Source organism: Humulus lupulus, chromosome X (genome assembly GCF_963169125.1).
Source record: "Humulus lupulus chromosome X, drHumLupu1.1, whole genome shotgun sequence".
NCBI lineage: Eukaryota > Viridiplantae > Streptophyta > Magnoliopsida > Rosales > Cannabaceae > Humulus > Humulus lupulus.
Genome location: NC_084802.1, coordinates 4,507,798 through 4,528,162, shown reverse-complemented (window position 1 = coordinate 4,528,162; position 20,365 = coordinate 4,507,798). Strand labels below are relative to the sequence as shown.

General features: G+C 28.7%; 2 protein-coding genes across 2 annotated transcripts; one reads left to right on the top strand and one right to left on the bottom strand.

The window, feature by feature from the left end:
- Nucleotides 1–557: 557 nt before the first annotated feature.
- LOC133804948 (uncharacterized) lies at nucleotides 558–6,017 on the top strand. Its single transcript, XM_062243057.1, has 8 exons — nucleotides 558–1,219; nucleotides 2,083–2,922; nucleotides 3,014–3,646; nucleotides 4,120–4,257; nucleotides 4,355–4,644; nucleotides 4,739–4,862; nucleotides 4,948–5,474; nucleotides 5,571–6,017. The coding sequence occupies exons 1-8, from the start codon at nucleotides 800–802 to the stop codon at nucleotides 5,788–5,790; spliced, it is 3,192 nt and encodes a 1,063-aa protein (XP_062099041.1). The 5' UTR covers nucleotides 558–799; the 3' UTR covers nucleotides 5,791–6,017.
- A 440-nt stretch (nucleotides 6,018–6,457) lies between these two features.
- On the bottom strand, nucleotides 6,458–20,312 carry LOC133804622 (uncharacterized). The gene is made up of 6 exons (XM_062242769.1): nucleotides 20,190–20,312; nucleotides 19,988–20,104; nucleotides 19,748–19,895; nucleotides 7,098–8,926; nucleotides 6,644–7,017; nucleotides 6,458–6,509 (listed from the first exon to the last, which is right to left on the bottom strand). Exons 1-6 carry the CDS (start codon nucleotides 20,310–20,312, stop codon nucleotides 6,458–6,460), a joined length of 2,643 nt encoding a protein of 880 aa, XP_062098753.1.
- Nucleotides 20,313–20,365: the final 53 nt, after the last annotated feature.

The window sequence follows — 20,365 nt, the reverse complement described above, 5'->3', positions numbered from 1 at the left end:
TGGTAACATGCTAGTACATCAAAAGTGATAGTTATCCATCTATAGTTTTATAGTGGAACTATGAAGTTTATAGATACTTAAATTTCTTGGCTATGTTTTAATAATCTTGCCCTTACTAATGACAATTTATTGGAAATTAACCGTAAGGATTTTTGGCATAACTCTATAGCTTATTATAAATATTGGCATAATAGTAAATTTTCATAAAATTAAGGGTCTATTGGCAAAATAACTTATTTTTGGAAGTTATTTTGTATTTTGGCCTAGTTTTGATAATTTTTTTGTAAAATGACTTTCGACTCTCAAGACAAGTGGTCAAGATTTTTCAAATAGGTTGTCAAAAATTTCAGACATCTAGTCGAAATTTTTAAACAGCTGGTTGAAATTTTAGACAGATATCATTTTGCAAAAAATTATCAAAATTAGGTCAAAGTGCAAAATAATTTCAAAAAATAAGCATTTTTCAATAATTTAGTTGAAAATGACAAAAACTATAAGGATTATAATGGCAATTCACTATGAATTTGGAGTTAATAATAGAGAAAATTACATAATACACCGTATAAAGCAAAAAAATTTGAAATATACGGTTGCCTACTTTTATACGGTTTTTTATTTCAAATATACGGTTTTTTATAAAGTCTTTTTTTCAAATTTCAAACCCCGAAGTTTTTTTGTATTCTCTTTCTCTTTCATCTGTTTCATTCTCCGTTTCTCATTTTTTCTTTGGCCGAGTCCGAAAACCTAACTGAGTTTCTTCATTTTTTTCCAAAATCGTTTGGCATTGACTGGTTAAACAATGGTTGTCACTCGTGCGGGGTCTGCATCTCCTGCTCGGTCGGGTGCTGCGTTCTCTGGCCCAGCATCCTCGAAGCATTCCGACGATCAAGAGTCTTCCGAAACGAAGGGGAAACTTCTGAAGAGTAATCTTTCTCCTTTGTCTAAAGGGAAAGCTGTTTTGAAGTATTCATTGGATTCTCCCCTTCCTAATGTGATCGAGGATGATGTTGGTGGTTCAAATGAGTTGAAGGAGGGCGACATGCATGCGAGTGTTGACTTAATTGGGAAAAAGTTGAAGCGAAAACATGTTGCATTGTCAAAGAGCAAAGTCAGTGCGAAGAAATCTAAGAAACTATCTATTGAAGGTTCTAGTCGAGTAAAGTGCAAGGCTAACAGAAAAATTGCGAAGAAGAATGTTGGTTTACTGGATAAACCGAAGGTATTTATGTTTGTGTCGTTTAAATTCGTTTTGTTCTTTTTTTTCTGTTTTTTATGGGTCTATTTGTCTTGTTGCTGTTAACAATTGTTATTTTTTTGTATCAAAGTGTTACAGGTTTGTTAATGGTATTTCTGATGTTTGTAACCTTGTTTTCCATTTTTGTAAACATATGTTACAAGTCATAATTTGGTAGTTTTGTAACGAAGTGTAACAAGTTTGTTAATGTTCTTTCCGACGTTTGTAAATATGTTTTTCTTTTCTTTAAATTTATGTTACAGGTTCTAATTTGGTAGTTTGTGTATTTTATATATTAGGTTTTATATTCTTGAAATATGTTTTCTATGTTGTTCATGCTCTGATCTGATTTATGTTTTTAATTTTGTTAATTTTTGTTAGGTTTTTGTACCTATATGTTACATGTTTGTTAATGGTATTACTGAAACCATGTTTTTGTTTTTTTGTAAACATATGTTACAGGTCCTATATTGTTAGTTTTGTAACCAAGTGTTACAAGGTTGTTAATGTTCTTTCTGATGTTGTAAATATGTTTTTCTTTTTTTGTAAACATATGTTACAAGTTCCTATTGTTAGTTTTTGTAACCAAGTGTTACAAGGTTGTTAATGTTCTTTCTGATGTTGTAAATATGTTTTTCTTTTTCTGTAAACATATGTTACAAGTTCCAATTTGTTAGTTTTTGTATTTAAAGATAATAGGTTTTATATTATTGAAATATGTTTTCATTTTTTCAAGTTTTGATTGTATCTGTTTTAATTTCATTTCATCAATTTGTGTTTTTCTTGTCATCTAATCATTTGATTTGTCTTGTTTTAAAATTTTGTTGGTTGTCTATTATTCTATGCAGCATATGGAATGTTTTATCAAACATGAGGATCATTATAGAGCAAGAGTCAATTTTCACTGTGGTTTTGAGAAGATCAATGTGATCTCAGAAAAATTGACTGACTCTCAAAAGGTTTTGTTTAGTAAGACTTGCTTTGGTCATTTTCTAAACCTTAAATCTTATGCTAATCAAGCTAAATTGGTTCACCATGTTTTGTTGAGAGAAGTTAACCAACCAAACTTAAATGAAATGTGGTTTAAAGTTTGTGGAAAGCTGATTAGGTTTTCTTTGGGTGAATTTGGGTTATTGTCTGGGTTAAATGTGTTTGGTGATATTGATAGAGGTGGAATTAAGAATAGTAATCCTATTGGATTGTATTCGAAATTTTTTGGTGACCATACAAGGGGCATTTCAAGAATTATTGTTGAAGAAAGGTTTAAGGCTGCCAATTTTGATAATGATGATGAGGCTGTTAGGATGGCTGTACTTTACCTGATCACTAACTTTTTGTATGCTTGGCAAAAAGAGAAGAACATTGAAAAAACTGACTTGTATCTTTGTGATAGTGGTGGTTTTAATCATTTTCCATGGGGAAAGGATATTTTTAATGTGACTCTCTCATCTTTGAGAGATGCTTTAAGGGAAAATGAAGTTGTTATTACTCGGCAAGGTTCTTACCCAACCTATAAGTTGAATGGTTTGCCATTTGTTTTCCAAGTTTTCATTTACGAATCAATTCCTAGTTTAGAGGGAACTTATTGTGAGAAGGTTAGTTGTGGTCTGCCTAGGATTATAAATTGGTCATCTGTTGCAATCCCATCTCATAAGGAGCTTGAGAGGAATGTGTTTTCATTACATAAGGTAATTTTTATTCTTTTTGCTTTTCTTTATATATGAATTTATTTGATTTTTTTAATATTGTAAACTGATTTTTCTATGTTGTTATTTGCAGACCAAAATTGTTAAAGTTTTGCCCACTGATGAAGAGAACAATGCCTTCAAGCTTGAAGGTTTTTTCCAGTGCAACAAGGATATGAATGTTGCTGATTTTGAGGATGATGATTTTGTTGCTCCTCCAAAGAAACCAACCAGTGAGGCTCCTTCCTCATCATATGTTCCTTGTGTGACATTTGGTTTTTCTGATATGAAAATTATTGTGGATGAATGTCAGAAGAAGTGTAACATTATGTCTAAGGAAATTGCATTTTTAAAGTCTGCTAGTGAATCTAGACATAGGGCATTGATGGAGATGTTGGTTAATCTGAAAAACGATCAAGATTTAAAACACAAGGCAGTTATGGAAATGTTAGGTGAGTTGAGGCCAAAATCATGTGGTATTAATGATGATATTGATCATGTTGATGTTGGTTTTGTGGGAGCTGATGTTGGTGATACTTCTGGTGGTGGTGGTGTTTCAAAGGAAAATGATAAGTTTTTTGAGAATGAAAGTTTTACCCAAGTTTTTGATGAATGCATTCAAGCAATGCAAGAAGATGCTGCTGGAGATATGGTAATTGCAGATGATAAGAATGATACAGTAAATGAGAATGAGAAGACTACTGGGAATGATGTTGAAGAAACAATGGTATGTATTCTTATCTAAATATTAATTTTATTGCTTGGTTGGTTTGTTATTTTTTATTTTATATTTTATAGATGTTTATATTTCTGTTAATATATATAATTAATATTTTCTTTTTATTAATTTTTGTTTTCCCTTTTTGATAGGAATCTGATTTTGTTTCCATTGGAATATGAGAAGTGGAAGAGAAAGTTTAGAATTCTTGTTTTGTAAACCTCTTGTTATTAATTTGTAAACTTTTTTTTTCTTAGTTAGTTTTGTACAAGACTTTTCCAGAGCATGTATAAACTCTGTTATGTTTTTGTAAACTTATGAATTTTGGAATTTTTTGTTTGGCAATTATTATTTTTTATTATATATACAACTTTTTTTTCCAGAGCTATGACCAGGTTATTTTGGTTTCATGATTTGTATTTTTTTAAGGTAATGTATTCATGTATTTCTGTATTAATTTATAAAATTTTGTTTTTCCATAGAATATTGTCAAACCTCATGATGATGTAGCTGATGTTGTTAAAGATCTAGAAGAAGAGGCTCATATTTTTAACAACATGAATGTGGAGATTTTTGATAAAGTTGTTCATGCAGCTGTTGGTGATTTGGCAAAGAAAAAGGTAACTAAACAAGGCAGATATTGTATTTTGTTTTCTGTTTTTGCAATATGTTCCAATAGTTGTATTATTGAGTTTTTCATATTATTTTTGTTTCTAGGAAGTTATTATGGCAACACCCATTGCTGGTTCTTTGATGAATCCAGTAGTTGTGTCTACTCCTGTTGTTGGCAAAAGGAATCCAAAGCCTGCTACAGTTTTGCAATCTCCTTTTGTTAACCAATTTGGATCATCTTCTTCTAAGGATATGAAACATTTGGAGGTTGTGAAGTCTAAAAGGAAGGTTGTGGGACGATATGCTTTTGGAGACAATCTTTTTGATCTGCCTAATCAAATTGACCAAGACTCTTTTAACAAGTGGTTTTCTCTGGGGCTGAGAAAAAATAATAAGTATGCTTCTATTTTTTAATTGTTTTTTTATTTATTTTGTATTTCTGTTTCTGTTTCACCATAATTCACTTTTAAATGTTTATAATTGTTATAGGTATAAGAAATTTGATGATAATAATAGTATCATTAAGGAGCCATTTCAGTTTTGTGTAACTGAGATTGAGAGAAAAATTTGGTTTTATGATTTAGTTAAAGATGGGAGGGATTTGGACAATGAGGTATTTTTTTCCCTTATTATTATTAAGTTGTTTTAGTTTTACTGTTTTCATTATTCTCATTATGGTTTGCTTCTTGTTTTTTCAGCATATTAATGTGGCATTTTATTACCTTAGAAAAAAAGCCAAGTATTGTGAGTTGATAAATGTTAGAGTTACTACTACAGATAACTCTTTTGATCAAGTTATCACTTCTCTGTATGATGTGTATCTGTCAAGTGACTGTGATCGATCTGTTATATCGCATAACAGTGTTATTTTTGAGTATATTTGTGGTTATAAAATGCTTTGTAACACCCCTTGGTCGCTAGTAGATTTCATTTTATTCCCTATTAATATGACTGTTGTTGGCTGTAATCATTGGATTCTTGGGGAGTTCAACGTGAAGCAGAGATTTTTTAAAGTCTACAACTCAATGAGGAATAGAGTTATGGATAAGAAAGTGTTGAAAGTTGTTGAAGCATATTCTACTTTGTTGCCCTTGTTTCTTTCTTTAAATAATTTTTATGAGTCAAGGGAAGATATTGATCTAAATGCACAAGCATTCAAGGGCATTGATATGTGTCACCCGTTGGACATTGTGTTTGATGATGAGGTTCCACAACAGAGTAACAAGTAAGTGGTTTTTTTTTAGTTATTGTTATTTTTTGGTTGCATTATTTTGTTTATATGCATTTATGTGTTACTGATTTTGTTGTTTTTTTTTTGTAGCGATTGTGGGATTTTTATCATAAAGTTTGCTGAATTTCTTATGCATGGACTTATTGAAAATATCCCCAATCCTCTGAATGTTAGTTTCCAGAGAAACAAAATTGCAGTCGAGCTATATGTCCATGCTAAAAGAAAGAAAGATGAAGGCTATCTATCTGATGGGGAGTTCAGAGGAAGAATGAGCAAGAAGATGTTGAATGTTAATGCAATGGAAGTATGAGAGCATCAAAGTAGTTAACATTTTGGCTTTTATCTTGTAAAGAAGATACATACTTATGGCAAGATAACTTTTGTGTCTTTGTTTTGCAAACTTTCAAGCAAGTATCATGTTTGAATATTTTGAATACTGTGGCATATCATTGAATTTTGATATTAGCCCTTTTTTATGAGGAATGTTGTACAGAGGTGTCTCAAGTTTGTAACTTGAGTTCACAACTTTATTTTTATATTTCATGTTTTAGGTAACATCTGTTAAAAGTTTGTAACCTAAGTTCATGCAAAATTGCGTAGCATTACTTAACGTCTATTAATAGTCACGATAACTTCAGTTTCAAATATGTATCAAATCGTTTCAAACTTTTGAAGTTAATCCTTTTAAATGGACTGGAAATTTACAAATGAAAATCAAATATTTTTGTTTCAAAACTGTAACATAAGCTGATAAAAGAACTTATTTCACATTTATTTGATGTTGGAAGTGTCTGTGAGAAACTAGTAACATATCTGTAACAATTATGTAACAAAATGTTACATTAATATTCATTTCAGATATATCTGTATCAAATATGTAACAAAAATTTACAGATAACGCCCTGAACATTAATTCTGATATATTGATGCAAATTTTTTCCTAAGTTTTTATAATATTCCATATATTCAATAAAATTTCATAATTCTTTATCACAAGTAATAGTGATAAGTAATGTTCCAATCACCGTACTGAAACATACAAAGTTTCAAAATTCAAATAAAAAGTATTTTTAATCTATAAGCTTTGAGTGCTTTTTTGTTTTTTTGTTCTCAATAGAGGCTGGTTTGTGCAGGTTTTTCGGTTGTGCCCAAGCTCTCCACACCTTCCACATTTAAGCTGATAAGACCCTTCTCTTGCTGAGACAAACCTTTTTTTCCTTGGCCTTCCACTTTTTCTGTTTCCCTTTGGAGGTAGTACTTCTATTTCCTCAACATCAGGCGGAACTCTCCATGTTTTTGGATCTCCCAATGGATGTATTGATGCATTATAGGTGTTCAACATGGCTTGTTTTGTGAAATAATATGAGCAATATTTTTTATACTGAAGGTTCATCTTTCTAATGACTGCCATGGCATGTTCACAAGGTAATTCATCCAAATCAAACTTGTTACAAGAGCAAGATTTCTTTGCAATGTCAACAATGTTTGTTGTTAAACCATTGTGTACACTGTAAATGAGTGTGCTAGCTGGTTCTACCTGCAATGAAATTATAATAATGAACAAGGAAGTATATTAATACAGAGGTATTTATAAATAAAGGAAATAGTTGTACTTACAGTCATTCTTAATGACTTGACAAAGTTCTTTCTTAAGTATTCCTCTTGTTTCTTTGGCAATTCTGTAAATGTTGCTTCTGCTTCTTTTTTGTTGTTGTAGCTCCATTTTTGAATCAGGTTTCTAAGGCACTCGAGTAATGTTGTTACTGGAAGCTCTCTCATTTCTTTTAGTGCTGCATTAATGGATTCAGCTATGTTTGAAGTCATAGCTGCATATCTACGACTTTTGGAGTGGATTCTTGCCCACTTTTCATATTTAACCTCATTGGCCAGAAAAGGACGGATTCCTTCATGTAAACTGTCCAAGTCCTTCATGTATTTTTCAAAATCTTCCATGTTATAAGCTTTTGCAGCAGCATGAAATGCAATACTGGTTGCCTCTGCGTCTGTTTTAAACTTGGTCTTTATGTTGCAGAAAAGATGGTAGGAGCACACTCCATGAGTTACATTTGGAAAGACATTTTTTATAGCATTCTCTATGCTTTCGTGTCTATCTGAAACTATACACAACTCTTCTCTTTCTCCATAACATTCTTTTATTTTTCTGAAGAACCACTCCCATGAATCATTGTTTTCCGAATCTGTTATAGCAAAAGCCAATGGGAAGATGTGTCTATTTGCATCTTGTGTTGAAGCTGTGAGAAGTGTACCGCCAAATGCAGCTTTTAGGAATGTTCCATCAACAACAATTACTGGAATGCAATGTTTCCAACCTAGAATTGATTGTCCCATAGCCATATAAAGATATTTAAATCTGTTTATACTATCAATTTGCAAATCTGTTACAGTACCTGGATTTTTGTGCTTCAAAATGTGCAGATATCGTGGAATGTCTCGGTAGGAATCTTGACTTGAACCATGTACATAATTAACTGCTTTTTCCTTAGATCGCCATGCTTTTTGGTAACTCATGGAAACTCCATATCTGTCCAACATGTCTTTAGCTATATCTTTAGGTCTATAATTTGTTTTTGGATCTGTGAACTTGGTCTTCACAACATTCCCAACCATACTACTTGAAGCCTGTCGGTGATCTCCAAGAATAATGTCCAAGGAACATGTGTGGGCACGATTGAACTTCCTAAGTTGGAACATATCTGTCTTTCCATATCTTGCAGCACGAAATGACCACGTACATTCTGAATCAAGGCACTTCAACTGATATTCTTTTTTGCAAGATTTGTGGACCTTGAACTGAAAATTGTTTTTTATGGCATAGAGACCAATTGTTGTTGTAAGAACCTCTTTGTTTTTGTATACCTGTTTTTCTCTTATTCCATCAGAAATTGCATGAGTTATAATTGTAGTTTCTGTTCCAATATGTTCAGGAATTGATTCATGTCGTTCCTTCTCCAAAATCAAATCTGTAATTTGATCTGCCAACTGAATAAAATTTGGTAGTCCTTGAGGTTCATCTATAGAGAATGTCGATGTGTCCGAAATATCATTCTCTATATTATTACTACTTGAAGCAACAGTAGAACTCATCTTTTGAAGTGCTCCACAGGTAATTGTTTGGTTGTTCTCTGTTACAGAAACTATCAAAGGGTATTTTGTGAGTGTTTTGTCATTTCTTTTGCACTCCAAGTAGAATTGTATAGAGCTATCACTTTTGATCTTCAATGGAGGCAATGTTTCTGCAATCTGGTACTCAATTGTTGCATTTTCTGTTGACAGAATGGTAGACAACTCTGTAGACAAGATATTCATTAGTGTTGTAAATGAGCAATCTAATGGTATTAACACTCCCAGCATTTTGAAATCCTCATACACATTATTTTCATTCCAATGACCATCATAATATACCAAAGATGTTATTGGATTCATGGCTGCAGATGAATAAAAAGAAAAATTAGATTGATATGTAGAAATTTTATATTTTCATTATAAAACAAAATAGGATATAAACTACCTTATGGGTTAAAAACTACCCAATCCAGCACAAGCTATTCAATAACACATCCCCCAACAAAATGAGAATTTAGCATATAAACTCGTCCCTTTATTGGTTTTTAAATGACCAAATTCTGCACAAGGAAGAGCAAATAACTTAAAGATGAGACAATCTAAGAAACATCTTTATAATATTGTAACAGTTTCTTTTTTTTATAAAAGGTTTTCAGGATTTTCAAATGTTTCTATGGTAAAATTTTTTTATGATTCTGTGGAGATATGTGTTAAAATATATGTTTTTGCTATAATTATCTTAATGATTTCCGAAAGCTATAAATTATGTTCCAAGAACAAAATAGAAGACCCATCGATTCAAGGAAACTTACCACAAAACAGATATCGTGTAATTTGTTTTGTAGACCCATCGATTCAAAAAATTTGCAGTAGATTGCAGAAGAAAATTTCTCATTTTTTCCCAGTTTTCTCGGTTTTGTTAGCTGAAATCCATGGAAATGTTGAGTACAGCATGTTACAAAAACTTTGGCCGAGTTGTGATGGTTGGGTTGGGTCTTCGGTATATAATGGTGGGAAATGTTGGGTCTTCCGTATTGGGTTGGGTCTTCCGTGAATTGTGGGCTTCACTTTTACCGTAATATTGTAAGAAGTATGGATTACCGTATTTTTCGAATTCTTTTGGTGAAATGCCGTATATATAAAATTTTCCCTTAATAATAACCACATGCCAAAATTCCCTAAACTAATAAGCTAATTTTATATTACTTTTGTTAAAAAAGATACATCACTTGAGTACAAATAGAGCATTAAAGATCCCACAACTAAATCACTATTTATAGAAACAAAAGAAAATGACTATGATTAAATTGTAACATGTTAGTACATGGAAAGTGATAGTTATTATGTAGTTTTAAGCAATGATATGTGCACTCAAAATATACACTCAAACATTACATACAATGATGCGACAGAGCCTAGCCAATTACATTTATTAAAATTATGATCTACTGTTTTAAAAAGCAGTGACACGTCATTGTGTGTAATATTTGAATACATATTTTTTGTGCACATATTATTACTCCTATATTTTTATAGTGGAACTACGAAAATTATAGATACTTAAATTTCTTAGCCTTTTTTTTAATAATCTTGGCCTTACTAATGACAATTTATTGGAAATTAACCGTAAGGATTTTTGGCATAACTCTATAACTTATTACAAATATTGGCATAATAGTAAACTTTTATAAATTTAAGGGTCTCTTGGAAAACTAACCCAATTTTTGAAGTCATTTTGTATTTTGGCCTAGTTTTGATAATTTTTTGTAAAATGATATTCGAGACAGGTGTTGGAAAATTTTCAGACAGGTAGTCAAAAAATCCAGGCAACTAGTCAAAAATTCAGACAGCTTATCGAAATTTTAGACATGTGTCATTTTATAAAAAATTATCAAAATTAGGTCAAAGTACAAAATAACTCCAAAAAAATAAGTCTTTTTCAGTGATTTAGTTGAAAATGACAAAAACAAGGATTATAATGGCAATTCACTATAAATTTGGTGTTAATAACCACATGTCTAAATTCCCTAAACAAATAATTAATTTTATTTTACTTTTGTTAAAAAAAGATACATCGTTTGAGTGCAAATAGAGCATTAAAGATCCCCCAACTAAATCACAGGGAATCAAAGAGTGACAAATTGATGAATTTGGGTAAAAGTATAACCTTAAACTTGCATAATTGCATGAAAATCTGAATTAAATTAAATAAAGTGAAACATTGAACCTTGATATTGTCTTCAATCGTGGGCCACAAATGGTATATTTGTGATTTTCTCTTAATTTTCTTTTTGGTAAATAATCTATCTTCTTTTTTACTTTTCCGAGCTTTGGGGATTTGAGGTGAATAATTATGCAAGATTGTAGGGAGGAAAGGTTATGACAGAGACTTTTTATTTTATTTTTATATATTTTTTTATAAAAGCATTATTTAATGTGCTTTTTCTTTTGTTCATTCAAGTTAATTAACACACTTAGCCGTTTATAAACGTTGTTAACAGAAGAGAATAATAATCTTTTAAGTTGTTCTGGGAGATGAAACAGTATATATTTATTTAATTTTATATGAAATTATTGTTAGAAAATATTACAAATTCAATGGTTTTATAGAAACTAAAATTACAGCTCAAGACAAGAATAGAATTGGATAATAAGATTGATAAAATAAAGTTACAACTCAATACTTGAAAATACAAATAAATGGAGATAAAGTAGATGAAGAGAATACAACTTAAGAAAATAATATACAAATAAACACAAGAGAAATAAAGATAAAAGAATAAAATAAATTCTCACTCACACTACCAAAGTGAAGAGTAGTGAAGATCACTAGACTTGAACAAGGTTAAAATTTTTTGTCTAAAAGTTTAATTCTCTTTATTTTCTTAGCACTAAAGAACTCTCAAAGTTTAGAAAATAGCTCTCTGGAATTATCGAACCTTATTTTTTCCAACCAAGTGCTAAAATAGATGGAAAAACCATATTCACATGTAACCAAATGGTCCCTATTTACAAAGTTTTGGATCACCATTTGATTTTCAAATTTCACTAGTTCCATTGGTTGTTTACAAATGATAAATTGAGTGTTTATGGAATTAAAGGGATGATTTGAGAGTTACTTGGAGAGTTACAACGTTCAAGGCATCAAAAGATGCTTCAAAATTGAAAGTGTCGGTTACTGATTTGTAAGCCTTAGTAACTACTTTGGTTACAAGCTGCCAAAACACTACAACTATTCTCCCATGCAATTTTGTAACATCCAAATAATTATTGGCTGTCAAAATAATATATCTAACAGCTATACAACATTATAGCACATACAAATCAAATCAAGAATAGGTAACTCCATTTACATATTGATTATGGGGATATTTTGAGAGTTACAAATTAATAACCAGATTTGTAACTTCCCTTTGTATATTACATATTGACAAAAAGATATTTTTTCGCATCCTATTTTATTTGTCACACTCATTTAATCAACATTATATTATTTATATAAAATAATATAACATTTACCCACTTGATTAAATGATATCTCTTTGGTAACAAATAATTTGTAACATTTATTTAATCAATCAAACATTATATTATAAAGATAATATAATATTCCCCCACTTGATTAAATAATCTCACTATTTATAGAAACTAATGCATTTGTGTATAAACTAATGCAATGTGCACCTTAATGTAATTATCACAAAGTTAGTTGAAAGTTTGGTTGTCGACGCATTAAACCACTATTAAACAATAACAAACCGATGATAATACACACACATTTGTTATGTTCACTTGGGAACTACTTGTCTCACTTTGCACCATTAATGGTCATGTGCACATTGCCTTCATAGACTTTCTTGAGAATGACTCTCAATTTTCATAAGGGGTGACACCACCCCTAGGTCTATATAGGTAAAACTCTTACATTATTTTGTTATCCTAAAATACTTGCCTTTTCAAGACTGAGTTCTATTAAAAAATATTTTAGTTTTAATCATCAATTTGGTAACACACTAGTACTTATATCTCAGATGAAACACTTTTTGAGCACTAATAACATTCACTTGAATGACTTGTTATTACCTATTGATCGTAATAAACTAGTATTAAGATAGGTTACCATCAACCCTGAATCTCTTTAGAAAGTTTAGTCCCATCCCTCGAGATGCACTAAATCTTTTAGATTTAGTTATTTGTCAAGTTTTCACTTAACTTCTCAAAATTGCTTCCATTTTGAATCACTTATTTTCTTATGCATGCACCTCTCTCATTATTATATTCAAAATTTGTGCTAGTTATAGTTTGAATATAATATTTACACATTTTATCAAAATAGTAAGTCTGACCCAAGTCAACACCCCCACTATTTTCACACTTTAATATCCAATATAATATATTTTATCTTGATTTGAATAAAGAAACCTATTTGTTTCTATAACTCTTTTTATGTCTTAAATTGATTCATTCTTGAACAAAATATCTCGCAAACAAGATATTTAAACATCAAGCATGTCTAGATTATTCATATTATACACACATAGCTAAAATAATTTAGAATGTGTGGAATTCCAAATCACACAGCTTGTATGTATACATTTAATAAGATGACCAAATTAATCAATTATTTCTCAAAATTAATTTACTAATTTTGGAGCATCACCGCCACATTTCTCATGGATGATGAAATATCACTTTAACATAGAAATCTCTTCATTTCTATTAAGTCATTTACATTATCCTCCAATATAATATTAGACTTATAATTCTTAAAATTCATCACGAGTCCTTAAACCACATGACATTTTCACAACAATAGGGCAAAATAAATTAAACATCAATGTTAGTTTAGTTTGACTCATTTACTTGCAAAGTAGTAAGGCACACCCATTTGAAAGTAACATTCACTTGGTTTGCTTTCTTTTAATATTTCACAAAATGAAATAAGTGCACACAAATACCATGGGAAAATTTCTCAAGCAAATAATCACTAATTTTCACTTTTAGTTGTCTAAATAATTTCAAAATCACTTAAATAACTTTTGTGTATTTTCTAAGAGTCTCTTTGAGATTCTTTTGAAAACATCACTTTGACATCCATTGATTTTCTCATCAAAATCAATTTGAATATGTCGATTTTAAACACTTAAATCAAAGAAAATAAACCTACGTTGATGTATTTGTAAACTTTGATTTCTCATATTACTTATTTAATTGAAAATTATCTCATCATTGAGATTAATTTAAACATATCATAATCTTATTATCTTTAATAACTAAAATAAATAAAATTATCTTCAATTTATTAATCATTCTTTGGTTTAAAGATTCAAAATTGATTCTCCAATTTTGTAATGTCTCCTTATTGAGACATATATTATTGAATATTTAAGAATTATTATCACTTAATAATTCTCAAATATGTTCATTTTTTTACCACACTTTAGACTCCAAGCTTATAGGTAAATATGGCATCTCATAATTTTGGATTCACCTTGATCCATTTTTCTTGCAATAGCAAGACATATCCATCAAAAGATATAACCTCCTCATGTTCATCTTTTCTTAACTCATAAAATGAGATGCTCATCACTTAAATTGGAGGATAAAAGATAGCCGATAATTCTCTTCATTCTCAAAATAAATGGCAACTAATCACTCATTAACAATTTTGTAATAGGATAAAATACCTACCTATTAACATCTCACAAATATTTACAAATACTTTATTAACATGTTAAAATCTCTACACACAAGATTCATATATGAAAAGAAGCTAATATATAAAATAAAATATCATCACTATTATACAAAATAGTGTATAAAAAGGTAAACCACCATTCTTACCCCATGAGTGACTTGAAGCACCTACCTTTACACTTACCTCGTCTTACCACCTTTTAAAGTTGGATTCTCATAAGATCTTGATCGTTTCTCCTTCCATTAAAAAAGAGAATAAGCTTCTGATTATTAGAGAATATTATAAATTCAATGGAATAATAGAGACCAAAATTATAACTCAAGACAAGAATACAATTGGATAATAAGATTGATAAACTAAAGTTACAACTCAATACTTGAAAATACAAATAAATGGAGAAAAAGTATATAAAAAGAATACAACTCAAGACAATAGTCTACAAATAAACAAAATAGAAATAAGGATGAAAGAACAAAATAAACTCTCACTCACACTACCAAAGTGAAGAGTAGTGGAGATCACTAGACTTGAACAATGTTCAAAATCTTTGTCTAAAAACTTATTTCCCCCCATTCTTTTAGCACTAAGAGAATCTCAAAGTTTAGGAAATAGCTCTTTGGAATTATCAAGCCCTATTTTTTCTAGCCAAGTGCTAAAATCGATGGAAAAATTATATTCACAAGTGACCAAATGATCTCTATTTATAGAGTTTTGGATCACCATTTGATTTTCAAATTCCACCATTCTCTTTGGCTGTTACCAATGATAAATTGAGAATGGGATTAAAGAGATGATTTGGGAGTTACTTAGGGAGTTACAGCATTCAAATTAGCATGGAAAAATGCTTCAAAACTGAAACTGCTAAGTTACTGATTTGTAACTCTAAGTAACAGCTTTGGTTACAAGCTGCCAAAACGCCCTAACTATTCTCCCATGCAATTTTATAACATACAAACACTTATTGGTTGTCAAAATAATATCTCTAACAGCTATAAAATATTATAGCACATAAAAATAAAATCAAGAATATGTAACTCCATTTACATATTGATTATGGAGATATTTTGGGAGTTACAAATCAGTAACTAAATTTGTAACTTCCCTTTCTATGTTACAAATCGACAAAAAGACATTTTGTCACACCCTATTTTATTTGTCACAGTCATTAAATCAATAGACAGAATTTTTAAAATGTATATTTATTATTTTAACAAATAAAAATAGACAGTATGAATCCTTCAATCAATAGAACGATTCTAATGAGAGGTTCAAAAGGATTTGCAATTGTATCATCTCCCACCCTCCCTTCTTCTCCATCCACTTAGTTCTCATTCCTACCAAAAATAATGTTAGGAACTTTCTGGCATGTAACTAATGAAGAATATTAAAAAATAAAAACTAATTCCTCTACTCTTCTTATTTTAATTTTGAATCATCTTAACAATATTAGATTATGATACTACATTTAAAATAGGGTATATACCTTTTCGGATCTTGTGTTTTGTCTCATTATCTGTTTGGACCCTGTGTTTTGACAAATTATTTTTTGGACCCTATGGTTCAAATAACCTCCTAAACCTAATTTTGATGAACAAAAAGTTGAATATAACAACACAGTTCTTAGGCAGAATGACTGTATTTTTGTTCTAAGTTGTTAGTTTGATGAATTATTTGTGATTTTAGTTCAAAAAACTTTGATCAAAATCGGGTTTAGGGGTCTATTTGAACTATTTTAGAAAACACAGGGTCCAAAAAGTAATTTATCAAAACACAAGGTCCAAACAGGTAATGAGACAAAACACAGGATCTAAAAATGCATAAACCCTTTAAAATATTACAAAATGTTCACATACATATTTTTTTTACTAGGCACAAGCAACGTGCAATTTGCACGTTTGTTTGGTTTTGTTTATATAATTTATTAATTGTTTTTATTAATTTATATTAATGTCATATAAATTTTGAAATAAATATTCTATTTTAATTAAATAATTTATTTATTTTTATTTAAGTTTATATTTATTCTAGTTTTTGAATTTGGGAGTGACAAGAATAGATTATATATTATATATTTAATGTAATATTAAATATTATACGTGTATTTTAAATTTAAGTTTCTTGCTAGTTTAAAAAAAAACAATTCATTGCTAATTCACAGTAGATTATAATATATATTTAATATGATATTATTATAATAAGTGAGCTTAAGTTTAATTAAATTTTATTTAAGTAATAAAACGTATGATTTTATTATTTTTAAATAATTATCATTATAAAATATCTCAAAAACATCATCTTTTAATTTGTTTAATTATTTATTATTTTAAAATAATTATCATTGTAAAATATATGAAAAATATCATTTTTAAAATTTTTTAATTATTTATTTTTTTTAAATAATTATCATTGTAAAATATCTCAAAAATATCCTATTTCAATTTTTTTAATTATTTTATTTTAAGTGTTTACAAACTACGGTTAAATATAAGACTATTATGTTAAATATAAGAATATTCCGTTATAGTTAACATTAAAAAAATAAAAAACCGTTAAAACCAAGAATTTCCGTTATCTACACACTTATTATATAGAAGAGATATAGAATCTTTTGTACATACACATAATTTAACTTAAAATATATATATATTTATATATATATAAATTTGGCAATGATAACACATATTATTATATTATATAAGTAATTATATACACATACAATTAAAAAAATAAATTGAAAGTATTTTAGTTTATGAGTAATGATATGTACATAAACACTGCTATACAATTATGAGGCAAATCATTTCATGGGACTCATTTTAAATAAATATAATTGGTTGAAGTAATTTTGTCTCATAAATATGTGAAAATTGTATGTACAATTTTATTCCCCATGAAAAAGAGAGTAAAGTTTTTTTGTTATTCTTTTTTGGGTTTATACCTTTTGGACCCTGTGTTTTTTCCTATTACCTGTTTGGACCATGTGTTTTGACAAATTATTTTTTGAACCCTATGTTTTGTAAAATGGTTAAAATAGAACCCTAAACCCGATTTTGGTCAATGTTTTCTCGACTAAAATCACAAATAATTTACCAAACTAATAATTCAAAACAAAAATAAAATCATTCTGCTTAAAAACTGTGTTGTTATATTCAATTTTTTCTTCATAAAAATTGAGTTTGAGGTTCTATTTTACCCATTTGTCAAAACACAGGGTCCAAAAAGTAATTTGTCAAAACACAGGGTCCAAACAGGTAATGGAAAAAACACAGGGTTCAAAAAAGTGTTACTGTGTGTAATGTTTGAGTGCACATATCATTACTCGAGTAATAATACTTGAATAACAGTTCCACTTTTATAAAAAAAAATTGGATATTTTTGTTCATTTAACCTATTTTGTAATTTGGATTAAAATAAAGATATTTGTAACTTCCCCTATAATCGTAGAAGGGGAAATGTTCTATAAATACTCGTTGTATTCATTTATTTTTCCACACTCAATTATTGTAATCAAATTTTGAGAAATTATTTTCTAAACTTTAACTAAGAACACCCTATAAAAGTAACTTATAGATGTAGATAAATTTTAACTACTGAACCACGTAAATTTTTTTTGTTCTTTATATCGTTTAATTCACTCTTACTTTTAATCGACGAAAAATTGCGTCAATAATATTATTTTATATTAATAATAGATATACTATTTAAGAGACTTATAAGTTAGTTTTAGTTTTAGTTTTTTTTAAGGTAAACATGATCTTTTACTTATACTCGTACAAAGTCGGTCTTGGGTTTAGGCGAGGTAGACTCATACTTAGAGCACTCCCAATAAATGAGGTTAAATATCTTATTTAAAAAAATGGTAAAAGTAGCCTTGTAATATAGGTGAGGTAAAGTTGAGTCAGTTTACATTTTTTTTTTTATCTTAATGAATAATATTTCTCCACATGTAAAGAAGTAATATTCATTATGCTAGAAGCACTGTTCATTAAGGTATAAATATTGTATTAATTTTTTTATAAATTTTTGTATATATATGTGTGTGATACTATTATATATAATTATTTTATTTTTTAAAATGAATAAAATATATTTCAAAATATAATATTCAAATGATGTAGAGAAAAAATAGAGAAGCATATGGTGTCACGTAAAAAGTTTGATGTACAATAGAAAAAAAATTTGTTTTGGTGAGATATTTTAAAGTATAAAGTAGAATATCAAGTACAAGTGTTCTATAACCTTTGTTAGGAAGCCTATTTTTAAAAAATATATATATATATTAAATTATATGTAATTTTTATTAAAACGGCTCCACAATAGGCCAATTAAACTCAAACTCAAACTCAAGGCGAGCTTATTTGCCATACAACAAAGTGTAACTTGGTTGAATTTAAACCACATACATTTATGATAACTTGATCATATAGTGGTGGCTCTAATTTTTACGTAACTACAATTTTGATTTGATTTTAAGAGTATTGCTATTCGGCACCATAAGGTGCCGAGCACCGCAATACATGGCATCCTAATGTCAATAATCTTTATGCTATAATATTAATATAAATTATTCTTTATTATTTAGTATCTTATTTATCATCCGGTAGCTCGCGCACACAACTATACCTACATACAATTAAATTGACTTTTGGTCTTCTCATTCCTTAAGTCTATTCTACTACTTTCTTCTCTTATTTACCAATTTTGCTATTTTCTCCATCTATCTCCATTAAAACAAACAATTACTTGTAATGTCATTTTGTCATTTTTTAATTTATTTTTTCCTATTTTTTTCTTTCTAAATCTCATATTTTTATATTATACTATAATATTAATATAAATTATTCAGTGATAAGGGACCACAGTAATTATTATCTATGTATATTATTCAACATCTCTTTTTTCATCCAATCTTATATTTCTGACCTCTTGTTTTTCCAAGAATAATGTACTATTTTCACATTTATATATTGTACCTACTCCAAATTATCAAAAAAAAAAAATAATTCCTTCATTATAAAATATCCATTTTTTTCCATTAACGTTCCAATTATTACCTTTATATTTTCAGTACAATAAAATCATTATTCTCACACTTTATATTTTTGGTACAAACATCTTATCAAAAAAATAATGACAAAAAAAATATTTAAAATATATTGCATATTGTAAACATTGAAAAATAAATCTTATCATGAATTCATACTACTCAATGCTAAATAGAAATATGATGTTTCCAAAGCTTAAAAATTAAAATACTTCTAACAAACATGTGCCAATTATTCTATGTCTTCGGTGTGATCATGAATCAATTTTGGGTCTTGGTAATATATTTCTTGACTTGAAGTTCCTTCATATTGTATTCCTTGACTAAATGTAGAATCAGATTACAATAAAAATATTATAAATTGAGTTATCAATCCTGCTAGAATTTAAATATATATATACTTATATATAAATAGTGCATATGACAATAAATAGTAATTACCTTGAGTATTGTATATAGTTGGATTCCAAAAATTTGGTCTAAAATTGCAAAATTCTGAAGACTGAAAGTAAGCTCCATCCAATTGTTTGAAACCCATCACCTCACTTAAAAGTGATGAATAAGGTGTTAACATTTGCATATGTTGTTCCTAAAATTAAAATTGTATTATAAATCAATTTCATTATTATAAACATAAATTAAAATATGAACTTAGAAAATAAATATTATTATAAATTTCACCTTTAAGGTTCTTTTTTCTTGCATATCATCTACCACACTTTCTTTGGTTGAAATTGAGGTGGTATTTTTCCCTTTCTTAGCTATATCATCCACAACTCCTTCTTCAGTTGTAATAACCTTTAAGAAAATACAAAAAAAATAGTATATTTTACTTTAAAAATATAAATTATAAAGTTAAAAAATACATCAAAGATAGTAATACCTTAATTCTATTTCTTTGGGTCTTGACTTTGTTATCTTGCACTTTTTTCTTCATAGAAATAAGTTTCTCAATCCTAGAGGCTTTACGTTTTTTTGGTGGTCGTCCATGTCTTTGTACAGCCATAGGACTATGAATTGCATTACCTTATTTCATATCACAATTTTTTTCATTTAATT

What these genes read in the sequence shown, in the direction of transcription:
- LOC133804948 (XM_062243057.1), top strand. Translation starts at nt 800, where the DNA reads ATGGTTGTCACTCGTGCGGGGTCTGCATCTCCTGCTCGGTCGGGTGCT. An exon ending in GTGATTTGGCAAAGAAAAAG is followed by an intron (nt 4,258 to 4,354) that starts GTAACTAAACAA and finishes TTTTGTTTCTAG; the next exon opens with GAAGTTATTATGGCAACACC. An exon ending in GGGCTGAGAAAAAATAATAA is followed by an intron (nt 4,645 to 4,738) that starts GTATGCTTCTAT and finishes TAATTGTTATAG; the next exon opens with GTATAAGAAATTTGATGATA.
- LOC133804622 (XM_062242769.1), bottom strand. Translation starts at nt 20,312, where the DNA reads ATGGCTGTACAAAGACATGGACGACCACCAAAAAAACGTAAAGCCTCT. An exon ending in CCCAAAGAAATAGAATTAAG is followed by an intron (nt 20,105 to 20,189) that starts GTATTACTATCT and finishes ATTTTCTTAAAG; the next exon opens with GTTATTACAACTGAAGAAGG. An exon ending in TCAAGTCATTAAGAATGACT is followed by an intron (nt 7,018 to 7,097) that starts GTAAGTACAACT and finishes ATTTCATTGCAG; the next exon opens with GTAGAACCAGCTAGCACACT.